The sequence below is a fragment of the Oncorhynchus gorbuscha genome, linkage group LG17 (genome assembly GCF_021184085.1).
Source record: "Oncorhynchus gorbuscha isolate QuinsamMale2020 ecotype Even-year linkage group LG17, OgorEven_v1.0, whole genome shotgun sequence".
Classification (NCBI taxonomy): domain Eukaryota; kingdom Metazoa; phylum Chordata; class Actinopteri; order Salmoniformes; family Salmonidae; genus Oncorhynchus; species Oncorhynchus gorbuscha.
In genome coordinates this window covers 41,799,449-41,819,641 of record NC_060189.1, presented here as the reverse complement: position 1 = coordinate 41,819,641, position 20,193 = coordinate 41,799,449, and the positions used below count along the sequence as shown (strand labels likewise).

The window sequence follows — 20,193 nt, the reverse complement described above, 5'->3', positions numbered from 1 at the left end:
ATTTCCCTGTATTTATATGTATTTCCACACTATGAGGTTGGAATACTGTGAAATTGTGCAAATTGCAATAATGTGCTTTAAGTATAAGAACTGTTTGAAAAGACTGCTTGACATTTCAGCCTGTTTTGATGGGATGGTGTTTTGGTAAATAGACAGACAAATAAGAAAGAGAGTTCCAGAACCTCTCTGCCAATAACAGCTAGTTTTCAGTTTTCCTCCTCCCAACTCAGACCACTCCCAGACAGTCCTAGCAAAATTAATGCTTGAGAAATTGCTCTTGCCAAGAAACTATTTTAGTTTCTTTTTTGACCATTTTAATTGAAAACAATCACAGAAAGGTACTTAACTGTTACCCAGAAATAATTTGATATTGGCTTATTGTACCTTTCAGTAATTAGTGGGAAAGAGGGGTATTTTTGTGTTGAGGCCTGCCTGTTTGACTTGAAGCCCCTGGTCCAGAGACCAGAAGGGGTTTGCTGCCTCAAACCACAAACATCCAGCTGAAAAACAACCATATGATAAGCATTTCACTACACCCGCAATCACTTCTGCTAAATATGTGACCAATAAAATTTGACTTGAAGCTATATGATCCTGCCTCTCTCACTGGTTAACTGAACCATAGAGAGATGCAAAGATAGATGTTTATGTGTGTGTGTGTGTGTGTGTGTGTGTGTGTGTGTGTGTGTGTGTGTGTGTGTGTGTGTGTGTGTGTGTGTGTGTGTGTGTGTGTGTGTGTGTGTGTGTGTGTGTGTGTGTGTGTGTGTGTGTGTGTGTGTGTGTGTGTGTGTGTGTGTGTGTGTGTGTGTGTGTGTGTGTGTGCCCTTCTTCTGCCTGCTGTGTGATTAATATGGAGAGTGAGTGTAGTGCTGTGTGATTAAGGAGTGACCCAACACCACACTGCAACTCAGCACTACACATCTACTGTGACATGACAGCACTAAACACACTCACTCTCTTTACAGCCAATAAGCGGGAAGGACAGAGACACTTGTGTATACAATATATATATACGGTGCGTGTGATACAGCGCATGTATCACGATGGAATCATCCAGAGCGCATACCAGGAATCCTCCAGAGCAGAGCATACTCCCCAGTCATTGTCTTTTTCTCATTCGTGCAAAAGTCCATCCTCCTTCCTCTCTACTCCATGACCGGGAAATCGATAAGTGGTAGAGTGGACGAGGAGTGTGTCAATGCATTAGTAGGCAAATAGAAGGTCCACCCCTCCTCAATAGCCTCCTTTTGGCAACGAAGCACAAGTGTATCCTACCGTGGAAGGGATTTGATATATGCCACCCCCAGCTGTTGTATTGTAGGAGGAAAAAAGCATGCACATATTTAAAATTGATACGCTACTTATCATTTTATCTACACTAAACAAAAATAACTTCAACATGTAAAGTGTTGGTCCCAAGTTTCATGAACCGACATTTTCCATCTGTACAAAAAGCTGATTTCTCTCAAATGTTGTGCACAAATTTGTGTATATCCCTGTTTGTGAGCATTTCTCCTTTGCCAAAATAATCCATCCACCTGACAGGCGTGGCATATCAAGAAGCTGATTAAACAGCATGATCATTACACAGGTGCACCTTGTGTTGGGGACAATAAAAGGCCACTTTCAAATGTGCAGTTTTGTCACACAACACAACACCACAGGTGTCTCAAGTTTTGAGGGAGGCCCACCCATGGCTGCACCACTGCCCAGTCATGTGAAATCCATAGGTTAGGGCCTAATGATTTATTTCAATTGACTGATTTCCATATATGAACTGCAACTCAGTAAAATCTTTGAAATTGTTGCATGTTGCATTTATATCTAAGTTCAGTATATAAAACATCTTGCGAAACAAACTTAATTTTTATTTTTTATCACTTTTCACATTTATTTCTGGATACAGTAACTTGCCTGATGATGAGTAAGTAGAGAAGGAGCTTCTCATTGCATACAAGCGCATTTTCGTCCAGGTTCACTCTCCTCGCTGCCTCTCCTCGATTACCTTTGACCTTTTTCCAAAGGAGGCGAGAGAAGATGGAGGAGAGAGAAAAATAAAATTGCTCCCATGATAGCACATTTGAAAATAAGTGAAAGACTGCCACCCACTGGACAATATTGGTTTTACAAGCTCAAATCCTGTCAAAAAAAATGTATGTACTAAAAGCTTGGGCTGAAAACGAGAGTAAATGCTAAAAATGAAACTTCTAGACATCATTGTAAAACTTCACAGTATTTTACCGATTGTGAGTCAGCTAATAAATGTAGATTTCCGTCAAGGTACTGGAGTGACAAGAAAAGTTGGATTCAAACATTAGTTGATTCTTTATTTATAGAAAACAGTAAAAAAGCACATGGAATCAGATATTTCAAGCCACATTTCAAGGCAGCTTCATAGTTGGTTTGAAGTCAGATACAAATCTGATTCCTGGCCATGTCGCTTAGCTAGTGTCTGAATGGTAAAATCTGATTTATTTGCCCTCAATAGTTTTTTGGTATATTTGTTATACACTATATATACAAAACTATGTGGATACCCCTTCAAATGAGTGGATTCTGCAATTTCAGCCACACCCGTTGCTGACAGGTGTATAAACTTGAGCACACAGCCATGCAATCTCCATAGTATTAAGTTACTGAAGAGCTTAGTGACTTTCAACATGGCACTGTCATAGGATGCCACCTTTCCAACAAGTCAGTTCATCACATTTCTGCCCTGCTAAAGCTGCTCCGGTCAACTGTAAGTGCTGTGATTGTGAATTGGAAACGTCTAGGAGCAACAACGGCTCAGCGTGAAGTGTTAGGCCACACAAGCTCACAGAACGGGACCGCTGAGTGCTGAAGCGCGTAAAAAAACGTATGTCCTCGGTTGTAATACTCACCACCGAGTTCCAAACAGTCTCTGGAAGCAACTTTAGCACAAGAACTGTTCCTCTGGAGCTTCATGAAATCAGTTTCCATGGCCGAGCAGCAGCACACAAGCCTTAAATCACCATGCGCAATGCCAAGCAACAGCCTGAATGGTGTAAAGCTCACCGCCATGAGGAGCAGTGGAAAAGGGTTCTCTGGATAGATGAATCATGCTTCAGCATCTGGCAGTCCGTCGGACAAATCTGGGTTTGGCGGATGCCAGGCGAACACCTATCCGAACGCATAGCGCCAACTGTAGAGTTTGGTGGAGGAGTACTAATGGTCTGGTGCAGTTTTCATGGTTCGGGCAAGGCCCCCTAGTTCCAGTGAAGGGAAATCTCAACGCTAGAGCATACAATGACATTCTAGAGACGATTCTGTGCTTCCAACTTTGTGGCAACAGTTTGGGGAAGGCCTTTTCCTGTTTCAGCATGACAATGCCCCCGTGCACAAAGTGAGGTACAAACAGAAATGATTTATCAAGATCAGTGTGGAAGAACTTGACAGGCCTTCACAGAGCCCTGACCTCAACCCCGTCGAACACCTTTGGGATGAATTGGAACACCGACTGCGAGCTAGGCGTAATCACCCAACATCAGTGCCCGACCTCACCAATGCTCTTGTGGCTGAATGTATGCAAGTCCCCTCAGCAATGTCCCAACATCTAGCGGAAAGCATTCCCAGAAGAGTGGAGACTGTTATCGCAGCAAAGGGGGGACCAATTCCATATTAATGCCCATGATTTTGGAATGAGATGTTCAATGAGCAGGTGTTCACATACTTTGATGGTGTATCTGTGATCAACAGATCCGAATTGGATCTGTATTCCCAGTCATTTGAAAACCCATAGATTAGGGCCTAATTTATTTATTTCAATTGGCTCACTTCCTTAATGAACTGTAACTCTCTAAAATCTTTGAATTGTTGCATTTATATTTTTGATCAGTGTATAATTTAGGTCACCTGCTAAAATAATCTATTATAGCAATCTAAAAACACCAAATTTTGCCCTTGGTGGGATGAATATACAATGAAATCCATGTAAGGTACAATTCAACATTAGAAAACGGCCTTCTTGGTCCATGTGCTGAGATATAAGGGACAATTCTGTATTCTTATTCATCAGGATGACTACATATCTTACTTACTGACTTTGTCCCCATGGGGACATTTTGTTGCAGTATCATGTACACGTTTAAAATGGCGTTTAAATACAGTAGAAAACAAATTGACAATACAACATTCATAACAGTTACATACCAATAAAAAGAGACTAGCCTGCTGGCCTTACTGGGTCGATAGGACCGTTAGCCCGAGCTGTTTAGGAGGGATATCACACCTGGCACAAATGATTCAATCGAATGTATTTATAAAGCCCTTTTTCACATCCGCCGATGTCACAAAGTGCTATACAGAAACACAGCCTAAAGCGCCAAACAGCCAGCAATGCAGATGTAGACGCAAGGTGGCTAGGATCACCATGTGCAATGCTGTCTCGTTCCGTCTTTTCGGCCAGGGGGCACCCTATACCTGCACTACACCGCTGCTGTTACGACAGTGGGCGGCAGCATCGGCCTCTCCAAATCAGCTCTTTAAATAAAATGTAACTTTTGCTATAACACTTCTGACAATCTTAGTGTTTGAGAACCATATGCTTTTTTTTCTTCTCTTCTCTCCTCCTCATGGAGCCCATGCACATGCCATGTGATAAGTTGGATTTTGTTGGTCTTTACTTCCAAATGTCTATGTAGCTAAATAATACAAAACACAAAACAGATGAAAAAGTCTCAATTGCTTTACTGACAATAATGCAATATTAAACTAAATCTGATGTTCAGATCTACAAATGTTTTGACATATTACATGTTATCAAGGGTAGTTGTGATCCAGGAAAGTCCAGCATACTGTAGATGAGCAGCCGACATGTTGATGACACAATTTACTGTAAACGGTCAAAAGGTAATGCAGTAGCACGGGAGTGTGCAGCGCTTCTCAAAATGTAAAATGTATGCGTTTCCACACTCTCGTCCTAATAAATGTCACACTCAAGAGAATGCCCTCAAAGACTGCACTCGGAGCATGGGAGTGAGGAGCGCAGTAGTATTGAGAAACACCCATAGTTTGTCCAAAAATAGAAGAGCCAGAGTGACCATAGGAGTTGGCAAGGCAGCACAAACAGATCTGGGACCAGGCTATTAAAGAACTCCCTTAATAATTGTAGCTGTAACGACGGGCATGCATTGTGTCTGACGGCTGACTGACATGACAGCCCATTACCAGTCTGACGGCTGACTGACATGACAGCCCATTACCAATCAATAATCATAAACGGTTCTGATTAATATGGAAGAACATCACACACAGGTGAACACAACATAAGCTACAAATCCAAAATACAGTCCACTGACAGCTTTACAAAGGGGTGGATATTAGCTTTACAGTGGAGATTGACAAAACAAGGTTATTTACATTTTACAGCACAATATCTTTTGGTGGTGTTGTGAACGCGCCCCAGTATGGCCCTGTTAGGAGAAATCCGCTTGAACACCTCTCCAACTGCTAATTACTAGTGGGAAACTTGTCTATCATCCCTGAGCTCCGACTTCTCCCACATGCTGACCTCTGACGTCACCTACTAAGAATATGACCTCGATAACATACAATTTCAGCACTTAAACGCAACAAATTATTTATGTAAATAAATCTGTTTTTTGAACATTACAACTTGTTCACAAGCATGACAGCTGTACTTTTTGTTTATGGTTGACACCGCGTGTTGGCTATTAGCCAATCAGCGTTTCTCAACAAGTTCAAAACACTTGAACGCATCCAACTGGTATTTGCGACTTCCCAACTGCTAATTACCACTTTTCTAGTTGGTTATGAACTCAGTATTAAAGTGGAGCTGAACTTCCTTATTTAGCCTCCGTTTCAATTCTCATCATTCAGTAAATGCAACTGAGAACAACATCTGGGTTATGGAGGCATGTTTTGATGTGGGTGTCTCTTGTGTGTGTTCGAATGAGGGAAGTGTTTGTACTTTCACTCCGACAAAACAGTACACAGTACACTCAACCTTCTAGATCACTTGAAACCATCAAACCAGAACTTGTATCTGGAAGTAGCCTAGATTAGCAAGCAAACTAGCTAGCGAGCTTCAGCTGGCTCAAAATTGGTTTGACTTTGTATATCCTATTGTTGGTGCTATTTTTGTTTTCAGTTGTTTTAAAATGTACCCTTTTATTTAACTAGACAAGTCAGTTAAGAACAAATTCTTAATTACAATGACTGGCTAAACCTGGATGAAAAATGGTACATCATTTTAATATTGCACACCTTTTAGTTGCCTCAAATGATTTCTATATATATATATTAATTTCTACAATTTCAAAAATGTACATTAAGTAATTGAAATCTGGCAGTATTGATATTTAAAAATATTGTCCCATGTACCTTGAGTAATTCTAACTAGCCCCATAAAGATATTGAATGTCAAACCAAATTGACCATGGCATTGTGCTCCAAATTGATGATTACTTGGGGGCAGGATAAAAATAAATAAACCCTTCATTCCATGACACACCATTTTTTCCAAATCATCTCATAAACCTGTTATGGACGAGACTGACTTCAGGAGCGAAATGATCCCATTTCCACTTCATAGTCAATTTTGACACTAGAATAAAAAGTTTGACTCACACCGATGCAACACCAGCCGTTTTTTAAAAAGGATAAATTCCTTATTATGTTCAGTTGCTCTTTAATAATCCATACTGAACAACATTCACCAGGGAGGTTTAGCACCACAAGCCTTCATACATTGGTGTGAAACTTAATAAAAACCAGGCAGGCAACAAGAGATTAAACCATCCAGTCTTGTAGAGCCAGAGCAGAGCATCGTAACTCAAGTCAACATCTTTGTGCCATTGCTGATTAAAGTCCAAATGGGAACGGAGAGTCCCTGCCCCGAAGAGATTTGATCACAAGTTCCTGTATAAAAGCTTGCCAACTGCACACATTATGAAGGTGGAAAAGAGGTTCCAGATGTTAAATATTGTGCAGAAGTACCATTCTAAACCATTATGGAGTAGCACGGTGGGTGGATGCACGTTCTGTCAAGGAAGACTTGGATGAAAATAAATGGGATTTCTGAGATACAAAAACAGTGAAAAGGATAAAAAACACAAGTACATATTAGATTATATGGAATATATCATACAATGAAATGCACAAAACACAAGCGGTATATAATTTGTTAAAACATGGATTAACGCACAAAGAGATTCAATAAACACTAAAGAAATGCATAGCATAAAAGTGGCAAAAAATGTGCCATTTCTACTGCACTCCATACCTAAACCACACCCAATTTAATTGGTTCATTAGGGCACGCAATGGAAAATTAGCATTTTAGATTGGACAAAATTTGGATAAACCCTGCCTGTTCCAGTCTGTTCTCTTCAAAGGATAGATAATGAACACAACCCTAGTCTTGGGAGTGTACAGTAGCACCTCCAGTTCAGGAGTGCTGGTGGTGAAAGCAGAGCACTCCCGGTGAAGCAGAGGGAGAATACAGGAAGTACGACGTCGCCAGGGCGTCGCTAGGGCTCTCTGTAAGCGGTCTGCTGTAAACTCTACTGCTGCCAGGTCTAATATTCATAAAGCATGAAAGAGTAAGAGTGGTGATCTAGGATCAGTTACCCCTGCTCATGTAATCTTATTTATTATGATCTAGAAGGCAAAAATGATCCTAGATCAATACTCCTATTCTGAGGCGCTTTATAAATATGAGCGCGGCACCGAACCGGGCTGCTTCCCCAGCCCCGCCGCGTCTCCCACGGGCGTTAGGTGGCATCTGCAGTTCCCCTCCAGCCCTCTAGGAGTCCTCCTCCTCACGGTTGCCAACCACCCTCTTTCGCAAGACCTCCTCTGGGTAACCCGGCCCTCTGGCCTCGGGACGGCCCACTGGAGACACTCTCCTCCAGACCTCCTCTTGTTCTCCATCTTCATCGTCCTCCTCATCATCCTCCTCTCCATCGGCCTCCTGCTCTTCCTCCAGCTGCTGAATAAGCCTGGCTTGTTCCATCGTCTGTTTCTCTGGAACAGGAAAGTGACAAAAGCAATGTGAATAACAGAACATGACAATAACAAATATGTTACATTACATACTCCATGCCATTGCTCCTAAATTAAAACATGTATGCACGCATGATTATGAAGCTGGGTCACAACTTATGAAGAATACAAAAAAAGACAAAATGTCTGTTCTCGTAAGAAATGTTTATGATAAATGATTACATGTATTCTTCCTCTAACTTCTCTAAGAGTTCTTGCTTAATGTCGGCACATAAACAGTGCTACATACTTCGCAAAGTTGCATTTGCATGAACTCGCTGTCATCTCATACTCACTCTGGTAGTAGTTTGGAGAGTTAAATCGTCGTGATGGGAAGACAAAGTCAGCTATGAACACCAGTATCTGGGAAGAGAAGGCACAAGGGAGGCTGGTGAGGTTATCGAGGAGAGCAGACTTGATGTTACTGTAAGATATTGATCTCTTGCCTCCAATAACATCCAAAGTCATACATTTTTCCAACATTGCTCACATTTTGTATAGGTGGCCCACTATGGAGGGTATGCACATACTACTAAATAATACTTTGTCAGATGCCTTTCAGGACACCTTACATTATAAGTACATTCAAATCAAAGTGCAAGTAAAATCCATCAAACAAAGACAGAATACATAGGGATCACATATCAAGGGGCATGACTTCAACGTACCAGTCCCAGGGCTAGGCCAGAGAAGAGTGTGGCCAGTCCAAAGATGATGTACGAGCCCCACACTGGAATACCCAACTGCTCTGTCAGGTAGTTATGGCAACGCTGGAGGGGAAAGGACAACAGCAATAAAAAGGTAAGTTAAAGTCAATTCCAAGTCAAACCACCCTGACCATGTTTAAGAATAACATTCTCCTAAAATTGTTCACAAATCATTTGAAAATTTGTCCCAAATGGCAGCTATTCCCTATACGGGTGCCTTCAGGAAGTATTCACACCCCTCAACTTTTTCCACATTTAGTTGTTATAGCCAATATGTCAAATGGATTCAATTTAGATTTTTAGTCACTGTCCTACTCAATACCCCAAAATGTCAAAGTGAATTTTTCTAGAGTCTACTATACATGAGGGTGATGGAGAGAGAACCCGCAGGTTGTGGAAATTCAAAATACTGCATTTTAGATAAGCCGGGAGAACAAGTACAGCCTATAGCTCAAGTGTCAAACTCAATTCAAATGGATTAAATTCACAACACCCAATAATGTCAAAGTGGAATTATGTTTTTAGAAATATGTATAAATGAAATAGAAATTAAAAGCTGAAATGTCCTTAGTCAATAAGTATTCAACCCCTTTGTTATGACAATCCTAAATAGGTTCAGGAGTAAAAAAGGTGCTTAACAAGTCACATAAGTTGCATGGAGTCACTGTGTGCATTAGTGTTTGTATCCCACACAAAATATATTATATGTAAGGTCCCTCAGTGAATTTCAAACACAGATTCAACCACAAAGACCAGGGAGGTTTTGCAATGCCACGCAAAGGGCACCTATTGGTAGAATGGTAAAAATAAATTATAGCAGACACTGAATATTTCCTTGAGCATGGTGAAGTTTTTAATTACACTTTGGATGGAGTTCCAGGTCTCCGGTAGCCTCTGGAACTGCCAATCTGCGGTCAACAAGGCAGAGTTCATCTCAGCCTATGCCTCCCTCCAGTCCCTCGACTTCTTGGCACTGACGGAAACATGGATCACCACAGACAACACTGCTACTCCTACTGCTCTCTCTTCGTCCGCCCACGTGTTCTCGCACACCCCGAGAGCGTCTGGTCAGCGGGGTGGTGGCACCGGGATCCTCATCTCTCCCAAGTGGTCATTCTCTCTTTCTCCCCTTACCCATCTGTCTATCGCCTCCTTTGAATTCCATGCTGTCACAGTTACTAGCCCTTTCAAGCTTAACATCCTTATCATTTATCGCCCTCCAGGTTCCCTCGGAGAGTTCATCAATGAGCTTGATGCCTTGATAAGCTCCTTTCCTGAGGACGGCTCACCTCTCACAGTTCTGGGCGACTTTAACCTCCCCACGTCTACCTTTGACTCTTTCCTCTCTGCCTCCTTCTTTCCACTCCTCTCCTCTTTTGACCTCACCCTCTCACCTTCCCCCTACTCACAAGGCAGGCAATACGCTCGACCTCATCTTTACTAGATGCTGTTCTTCCACTAACCTCACTGCAACTCCCCTCCAAGTCTCCGACCACTGCCTTGTATCCTTTTCCCTCTCGCTCTCATCCAACACCTCCCACACTGCCCCTACTCGGATGGTATCGCGCCGTCCCAACCTTCGCTCTCTCTCCCCCGCTACTCTCTCCTCTTCCATCCTATCATCTCTTCCCTCCGCTCAAACCTTCTCCCACCTATCTCCTGATTCTGCCTCCTCAACCCTCCTCTCCTCCCTCTCTGCATCCCTTGACTCTCTATGTCCCCTATCCTCCAGGCCGGCTCGGTCCTCCCCTCCCGCTCCGTGGCTCGATGACTCATTGCGAGCTCACAGAACAGGGCTCCGGGCAGCCGAGCGGAAATGGAGGAAAACTCGCCTCCCTGCGGACCTGGCATCCTTTCACTCCCTCCTCTCTACATTTTCCTCCTCTGTCTCTGCTGCTAAAGCCACTTTCTACCACGCTAAATTCCAAGCATCTGCCTCTAACCCTAGGAAGCTCTTTGCCACCTTCTCCTCCCTCCTGAATCCTCCGCCCCCTCCCCCCTCCTCCCTCTCTGCAGATGACTTCGTCAACCATTTTGAAAAGAAGGTCGACGACATCCGATCCTCGTTTGCTAAGTCAAACGACACCGCTGGTTCTGCTCACACTGCCCTACCCTGTGCTCTGTGACCTCTTTCTCCCCTCTCTCTCCAGATGAAATCTCGCGTCTTGTGACGGCCGGCCGCCCAACAACCTGCCCGCTTGACCCTATCCCCTCCTCTCTTCTCCAGACCATTTCCGGAGACCTTCTCCCTTACCTCACCTCGCTCATCAACTCATCCCTGACCGTTGGCTACGTCCCTTCCGTCTTCAAGAGAGCGAGAGTTGCACCCCTTCTGAAAAAACCTACACTCGATCCCTCCGATGTCAACAATTACAGACCAGTATCCCTTCTTTCTTTTCTCTCCAAAACTCTTGAACGTGCCGTCCTTGGCCAGCTCTCCCGCTATCTCTCTCTCTGAATGACCTTCTTGATCCAAATCAGTCAGGTTTCAAGACTAGTCATTCAACTGAGACTGCTCTCCTCTGTATCACGGAGGCGCTCCGCACTGCTAAAGCTAACTCTCTCTCCTCTGCTCTCATCCTTCTAGATCTATCGGCTGCCTTCGATACTGTGAACCATCAGATCCTCCTCTCCACCCTCTCCGAGTTGGGCATCTCCGGCGCGGCCCACGCTTGGATTGCGTCCTACCTGACAGGTCGCTCCTACCAGGTGGCGTGGCGAGAATCTGTCTCCTCACCACGCGCTCTCACCACTGGTGTCCCCCAGGGCTCTGTTCTTGGCCCTCTCCTATTCTCGCTATACACCAAGTCACTTGGCTCTGTCATAACCTCACATGGTCTCTCTTATCATTGCTATGCAGACGACACACAATTAATCTTCTCCTTTCCCCCTTCTGATGACCAGGTGGCGAATCGCATCTCTGCATGTCTGGCAGACATATCAGTGTGGATGACGGATCACCACCTCAAGCTGAACCTCGGCAAGACGGAGCTGCTCTTCCTCCCGGGGAAGGACTGCCCGTTCCATGATCTCGCCATCACGGTCGACAACTCCATTGTGTCCTCCTCCCAGAGCGCCAAGAACCTTGGCGTGATCCTGGACAACACCCTGTCGTTCTCAACTAACATCAAGGCGGTGGCCCGTTCCTGTAGGTTCATGCTCTACAACATCCGCAGAGTACGACCCTGCCTCACACAGGAAGCGGCGCAGGTCCTAATCCAGGCACTTGTCATCTCCCGTCTGGATTACTGCAACTCGCTGTTGGCTGGGCTCCCTGCCTGTGCCATTAAACCCCTTCAACTCATCCAGAACGCCGCAGCCCGTCTGGTGTTCAACCTTCCCAAGTTCTCTCACGTCACCCCGCTCCTCCGTTCTCTCCACTGGCTTCCAGTTGAAGCTCGCATCCGCTACAAGACCATGGTGCTTGCCTACGGAGCTGTGAGGGGAACGGCACCTCAGTACCTCCAGGCTCTGATCAGGCCCTACACCCAAACAAGGGCACTGCGTTCATCCACCTCTGGCCTGCTCGCCTCCCTACCACTGAGGAAGTACAGCTCCCGCTCAGCCCAGTCAAAACTGTTCGCTGCCCTGGCCCCCCCAATGGTGGAACAAACTCCCTCACGACGCCAGGACAGCGGAGTCAATCACCACCTTCCGGAGACACCTGAAACCCCACCTCTTTAAGGAATACCTAGGATAGGTTAAGTAATCCCTCTCACCCCACCCCCCCCTAAGTTTTAGATGCACTATTGTTAAGTGACTGTCCCACTGGATGTCATAAGGTGAATGCACCAATTTGTAAGTCGCTCTGGATAAGAGCGTCTGCTAAATGACTTAAATGTAATGTAATGTAAATGTAAATGTAAATGAGTATGAATACACCCAGTCACTACAAAGATACAGGCGTCCTTAACTCAGTTGCCAGAGATGAAGGAAACCGCTCAGGGATTTCACAATGGGGCCAATGTGGTGACTTTAAAAACAGTTGAATTGGTCATGAATACTAAGTGTTATGTTTGGGGCAAATCTAATACAACATATTATGGAGTACAACTCGCCATATTTAAGCATAGTGTTGGCTGCATCATGTTATGAGTATGCTTGTAATGATAAGGACTGGAGAGTTTTTACAGGATAAAAAAAAAAAAACAGAATGGCTCTAGGTACAGGCAAAATCCAAGAGGATAGCCTGGTTCCGTCTGTTTTCCACCAGACACTGGGTGATGAACTCACCTTTCAACAGGACAATAACCTAAAACACAAGGCCAAATCTACACTAAAGTTGCTTACCAATATCACTGAGAATGTTCTTAAGTGGCCGAGTTACAGTTCTGAATTAAATCTGCTTGAAAATCTATGGCACGACATGAAAATTGTTGTCTAGCAATGATCAACAACCAAATTGACAAATATTGTACAATCCAGGCGTGCAAAGCTCTTAAGAGATTTAACTAGAAACATTCAGAGCTGTAATCACTGCCAAAGGTTATTCTAACATGTATTGAAAATGAAATCTAGAAATATCTCATTTACATTTGTTAACATTTCTAAATACATGTTTTCACTTTGTCATTATGGGGCAGTAGGTGTAGATTGGTGAGAATTACATTTTGAATTCGGGCTGTAACACATCAAAATGTGGAACAAGTCAAGTGTTATGAATATTTTCGGACCAGAACCCTAAAGGCCTTGTTCCAAAGTGTTGTACAAATGGGTTCTAACAGCACGCAGGGAGAAGGCAACAGCAGGACTCACCCTAATGAACATTGACAACTTGAAGAGAGCTGACATTGTGTTCATCCTGCAGAGGAAGAAAAGGAATAAAATACCTTTTAGATTTTAATGAGAATCTAATAATCAACAGCTAAAATAAAACAGCTAAAAACAAAACTTTAACCAGGTTAAAGTGTCAGTGGCTGACAGAGGGAGAAATAAGCATGGTTTGATCCCAAATGGCACCCCATTTCCTATCTAGTGCTCTACTTTTGACCAGGGCTATGGTCAAATGTAGTGAACTATATAGGGAGTAGGGTGCCATTTGGGTCTGTTGGTTGCATGTCTAAACCTAAAACTAAGTGGCAAGTAACTACCAGGAGAGGTTGGAGTGTAGTATTTGATATTTCCTGTGGTTCTGAAGTGTAGTGTGTGTCACTGACGAAAATAACAATTGTGGTTAAGAATGTGTAAAAATAAGATGCTGTCTTCATGAGATAGCTACCATACATTTCCATGTAGAGTCATCTACCCCTATATCACATACTGGGTACAGGTCACTCATGTTATAGCCTTAAATATCTCAACAAACCTTTTAGACCAAAACTATAAATACGTATGAAACATCCTTCCTCTAAAAGCAGTCACCATCCTCTGAGTCAAGATCACATTCGCAGTCAAAAAGCAATAATTTTTTTATTTGTTATTTTACATTTTAAACATGGCTTAGAAAAAAATTGTAAGCCTATGCACCATTAACGTAATAAAAACAGCAGCCCTTTGCTGTATTCTTTGTCAGTGCACTTGATTTAGCCACAGCTCTCGTGGTCCGGTCCGCTGTGGAGGCGGAAAAATTAAAATGGTTCAAAGGGGAACACTTTTCCAAAGCCCTTCACACCTAGTAGGAATCAATTGCACTACCGCCAAGAGCACAAGATGGGGAAAAAAATAATAAAAATAAAAGGTACACTAAGATAGGCAGAAACTGCTTCTCCAATAGAAATCCCCAATCACACTTGTAGGCGATGTCATGGCGACGGATGCTCAGAAACACGTCATCGGGTCTAACGGTCATCTCGCGCCGAACTGCACAGGCTGTCAAACCAAAAGGCACTCCTTTGATAAAGTCGTTTAAAACCAATTCTAAAGGCAACAAGCAGTTCACAAGGTAGGGTCGCCACTAAAGTTAGTTATCACAGCCACAAAGTCTTAATCCCTGCCTGTTTCTAAAATGTTGCTTCTTAAAATCTGATTTTAAAACCTAACCACACCGTTAGCCTTATGACTAACCTTATATTAAGACCAAACATGATTTTACACGATAGAGCCAATTTTTACTTTGTGGCTGTGGTAAATAGTGACAACCGGAAAATAGCCTAAGCAGAAAATGACGCAATTATTCCAAAACTGCAGCTCATTGTTGGAACACAAATCACGACTTCAGCCAACCAGTCCATTTTGAATTTGTGATAAAACTATCATTTGGCAAGGAATGTAGCTTGTGTATCTCGTCAGTTAGATCCGTTTTTATAACTAGGCTTTTACCTCTGTAGGCGCAGAAGTAGAGGGAAGGTGTGAGACACGGAGGGAAAGGGAATTTAGGAAACATAACTCTGATGGTTGGCTTATATACTTTTTGGTCCCTCAAATGCATATGTACAATTGGAACACTAGAGTCAAAGCAAATTAACTTGGTCTCCAAGACAAACTTTCAACCAAATAGTTACACAGCATTAGATTATTATTATTATTCATTTTTTATTTTTTAATCTCTGGTTAAAGATTGAGTTGACGTCAGTTTGAGTACTCGAGTTCTCAATTACTCATGCCCATCCCCATCTCGAGTTGACCTTTTCATTACATTTCAGAAAGATCCAAAAAGGATTTTGTTTAAGTTTCACACAGAACGACCCAGTATGGAGAAGAGACTGACGATCAAACCATCCACTCACATGAAGGAAGATGGTCCAAACCAGGAGGAAACCGGTTCAATGCCCTGCCACTTCTTCTCATCAACAAAGCTTAGGAAGTCATCTTTGGTGCGAGCCCCCTGGTACCTCCTGAACACACCATCCTTACAGCTGATTCACACACACACAGTTATCATAGAAATGTAGCATACAATTGAAAACAGGTTAACAAGCCAATAGTGGCATTAACCACAATAAGGACAGATATAGCTTAGTGGTGCAATAGGCAAATAAACTACATGGTTATATATTTACAGTTCTACCATTGAAAATCATTTACTTTTTTATAGCAACATAGGAAGCTAGTGTCTAAACTGGGCATAGGATCACAGCAGTGGCAAAAAAAAAAGAGACATGAGAAAGAAACACTAACATTTTAGCTTCAGACTTTGTCTGGGAAGACATCTAACAGCCTCTCACATTCCAGTGAGGGTTATAAACTGAAATGACCACATTTACTGGTGAGGGCTGTCTACATAGTGGTTAGTTGGCATGCATCTGTGAGAAGAACAGGATATGAGACATACAGCAACTTCACGAAACGGAGAGAAAACTTACTGGTAGATGGTCGGAAGTGAAGTGATAATGAATCGTCCACTCAAACCTAAGGTGCGGGGTGGGGGAAGGAGAGCAGAATGTTAGTGAATAGGACTTAATATATAATATGACTTTCTCTGAATGACACCAACATCTTGTTCTTGACTAATATTACAGGTATACAAAAACCTGGTAATAATGGACTATAGCTAGATAGAATGACATGCATTGTCTACACTACAAAACATAGTGGGTGTTGTGGGAAACAGCCAGGGCCTTAATACAAAGCTCTCTGACCCCTCCCCGCCTAATTTATCTGTGAATGGAGTAGGGTGCAGTTAACCATAGACCGTGATCTTGGGTCAGTTTAGCATTTTCCCTACTAATAGTTAAGGTTAGGATTGGGGGGTGGAGAGCTGATCGCAGATCTGTACCTAGGGGAAACTTAATCACGGAGCTCTGTGAAACCTGAAAAGGGAAGTAATTGACAAGCAGACGGTCGGGCAGGCAGTCAGCCAGGGAAGGAGAGTATACATACCAGGCTGTTCAGTAACATCCACTTTCGCTATGTTGACACCCATGTCCTCCCCCCAGTCGGCAAACTCATTCCACATGGGCTGGAGCTGCTGGCACGCCGGACACCAGGGGGCAAAGCTGCCGGGGAAGAGTGAATTGAGGCCAAACATTGGCATGACAATAACATTAACTAGACCGTTTTCAAACAAAATAAGCTGACACAACTACCCAAGATTCAATGGTAGCAGTTGTCAACATGTTATGCATGATCAACATTAGCCATATCTATGATTGTAAAAAGATTTTAAAATCAGAGTTCTTCATATGGACACTGAAGCATACTTTAGCTAGGTCAACACAACCTACCCCATTCATTGAAGCTAACCATCTTTAGCTCCCATGGAGGATAGTATCTTCTGGCTGGGGAGTTTTGTTAAGAGCCCCAACGCTCGTAATGAACGTTAAAATGCATCGCTTGCGGTTCGGTTTTGGAAACATACGAAACTAATCTTTCATATTAGCGAGAAAGAATTACTTCATACACACCTTTATAGGGTTCCCTCATGGACACATCTCCATGTTACAGTGCTTGTTTACGAAAAACAGAGGCGGCCACCTGTGCTAATTAGCGGGCACCAAACACCTGTGTGTAAGTCAAGAGCGTCTGCTAAATGACTTAAATGTAAATGTAAGTAACTGGTGACGAAGTGAAGTCCATCAACTGGAGGCACACATAGCACATGGATCTGTGCAAAACTGCTACAGTAAGGATATCTTTTTTAATTTGAAAGATTATTTTGGGCTGATATGAAAGCATAAACCTTTGAACGGTAGTGGGTTCACTTAGAAATGCCCTTGTTTTTGAAGGAAAAGCACTTTTTGTACATTAAAATAACATCAAATTGATCAGAAACAGTGTAGACATTGTTCATGTGCACCGGGGCCTCCCACTTTCTTTTCTGGGTAGAGACAGTTTGCGCTGTTCTGTGAAGGGAGTACACAGCGTCGTACGAGATCTTCAGTTTCTTGGCAATTTCTCGCAAGGAATAGCCTTTATTTCTCAGAACAAGAATAGACTGACGAGTTTCTGGCCATTTTGAGACAGTAATCAAACTCACAAATGCTGATGCTCCAGATACTCAACTAGTCTAAAGAAGGCCAGTTTTATTGCTTCTTTAAATCTGCACAGCAGTTTTCAGCTATGCTAACATAATTGCAAAAGGGTTTTCTAATGATCAATTAGCCTTTTAAAATTATAAACTTGGATTAGCTAACACAACGTGCCATTGGAACACAGAAGTGATGGTTTTTGATAATGGGCATCTGTATACCCATGTAGATATTTCATTCAAAATCAGACATTTCCAGCTACAGTAGTCATTTACAAGATGAACAATGTCTACATTGTACTTCTGATCAATTTGATGTTATTTTAAATGGATAAAAGTGATTTTCTTTCAAAAACAAGGACATTTCTAAGTGACGCCAAACTTTTGAACGATAGTGTGTTAAAAAAAATAGTGTTTTGCTAGCGATGATTATTATTGATGTTTCTAAACTTTAAAATACAGTGTCAGATTTGTAGATCACATGCAGCCAACCGTGGGAGAAACTAACAGCTGAAAAATCCTACGGAGAAGGAGCTATACATTTGAACTGTAACCTCTGCATTTCAAATAACAACAGTCACCTTTTTCAGTAAACAGAACAGCTAAAAGCAAGCTATACAGTGTTGGTTTACAATTGTATTGTTTACAAACAATTAAGTAAAACAAGCATGTATATTTTAGATTTTAATGGCATTAGCCAATTGAACTAAAGTTATGTTCTTCAAGAGTCAATGGCTATATAGCTACCATTAACTTAAGTTTAAAAAAATGATGTAGCAATCTCAGATTTCCTCTCAGAATTTGCTGCTTCAAGTTAAAGTAGTATACATCTCATCTCATATTTGGGAGTGTAAAAATCAAGTGTGAATAGTATGTGTGGTCTCAATGAAAAATGCAGACCGTGCTGCAATCTCGGTTGGAAATTCCAAAAATGTAATGGCATTGGTCCCCATAGATTTTGTTATAATGTTTGAGTCACTCAGATAGCATAACACAGCATAAGCCATAGCAAAATGTGTAGAAATGCAAGAAAATGGCTTTAAAACTGCACATCTCTCTCTGCCCCATGACAAAATCACAGGAAATTAGCTTGAAAACAGCAATTGTCTCAGTGGCCAAGAGGGTGTCTACATTTTTTTGTATGGTGCCCCCCACCCCCACTAAGTTTGCCACCTCTGCTTAAAGAAATCCTAGTGGAAACTGCTAATTCTATGTAGACGCCGAACAACAATACTCAGTATCCAGCAGCCGAACGCGAGCTTTCCACCTCATTGGACCTGATTATCGTGTTACTTGAAAGCATTTCATTTAGATTCCTAGCTGCAAGCCTATGCAACAATGTAGCTATCTTAAGCCAAGGCTACGCTAGTTTATCAAGATCAGAACTAGGTGATTAGGTGTGGTCTGAAAATCAACACGTGCCGATTCAAGACTACAAAAAACGGGACTATTGCCGAACAACGTAGCTATATGACTAGCTAAGCAGTTAGCTTAGCATGCTTGCTAGCTGTACTTACAATTCAATCATCCATTCCCCTGCCAAGATGTCTTCCCAGTTTCCGTCAGTGATCTCTTTGAGGCTACTCGGTTTGGCCAAAGCTGGCTGCGACGTCAAGTAAATAACCAAAATTAGTGAACATGTTAGGAGAATCGATTTTGATCGCAAAGGTAAAGAAGACAACATAGCATCGCCGATTTTATAATCCAGCAAGGGCGCCATGTTTAGGTCAACTCTTCGTCGGTCGTTGCTAGTTACCACAGTCACAAAGTCATAATTATGGCTAAACCCAGCCTATTTATACAATTTATCTTCTTAAAATCAGATTTGATACTAACCTTAACCATACTGCTAACATTATGTCTAACGCTAAACATTTTTTTTATTTTATTGTTCACGATATTTTTATTTTGTGGCTGTGGTAATTAGTGGCAACCCTCTACTTTTTATTTTTTTGCATTACACGAATATTGTACAAACCAATTTAGAAACCGGGTGGTTCGAGCCCTGAATGCTGATTGGCTGACAGCCGTGGTATAGCAGATCGTATACCACGGGTATGACAAAACATTTATTTTTACTGCTCTAATTACATTGACAACCAGTTTATAATAGCCATAGCCATGGTATATTGGCCATATAACACAACCCCTCAGACCTTATTGCTTAAATATGTCACACATAACAACAACAAAAAGCCAACATAAAAACATTCTACAATAAAACAAGAGACAAAAAATCCACATATATTAAGCTATGGACAAGTCACATTTTGACAAATACTGTAGGCACATCTTTGATAATTTGATATTTATATATGTTAGGGATGTTATATAATATTGTAAATCAATTAGATAAATATATATATTTTAAATTACCCATGAACTTACCCATGAACATTTTTCCCAATAAAATGTAAAAATGTACAATATATTGGCAGTCACTGTGCGTGTATGTACAATAAAAAATAATATTACATTTGGTAATGCTTATAGGTTTACTCGTCTTATCATTAATATATATGTTAATATCTGTCCAAAATATTTCACTATGCAAACAATCAAAAAATAAATGCTCTTTTGTCTCGTTTTCCAACTCACAAAAGCTACATTCCCTTT

At 42.0% G+C, this 20,193-nt stretch overlaps 1 protein-coding gene across 1 annotated transcript; it reads right to left on the bottom strand.

Annotated features, from left to right (window-relative positions):
• Positions 1 to 4,683: 4,683 nt before the first annotated feature.
• On the bottom strand, positions 4,684 to 19,331 carry LOC124001759 (thioredoxin-related transmembrane protein 1-like). The gene is made up of 8 exons (XM_046308795.1): positions 19,095 to 19,331; positions 16,491 to 16,606; positions 15,974 to 16,019; positions 15,398 to 15,526; positions 13,488 to 13,533; positions 8,694 to 8,795; positions 8,322 to 8,388; positions 4,684 to 8,007 (listed from the first exon to the last, which is right to left on the bottom strand). The coding sequence occupies exons 1-8, from the start codon at positions 19,295 to 19,297 to the stop codon at positions 7,787 to 7,789; spliced, it is 930 nt and encodes a 309-aa protein (XP_046164751.1). The 5' UTR covers positions 19,298 to 19,331; the 3' UTR covers positions 4,684 to 7,786.
• Positions 19,332 to 20,193: the final 862 nt, after the last annotated feature.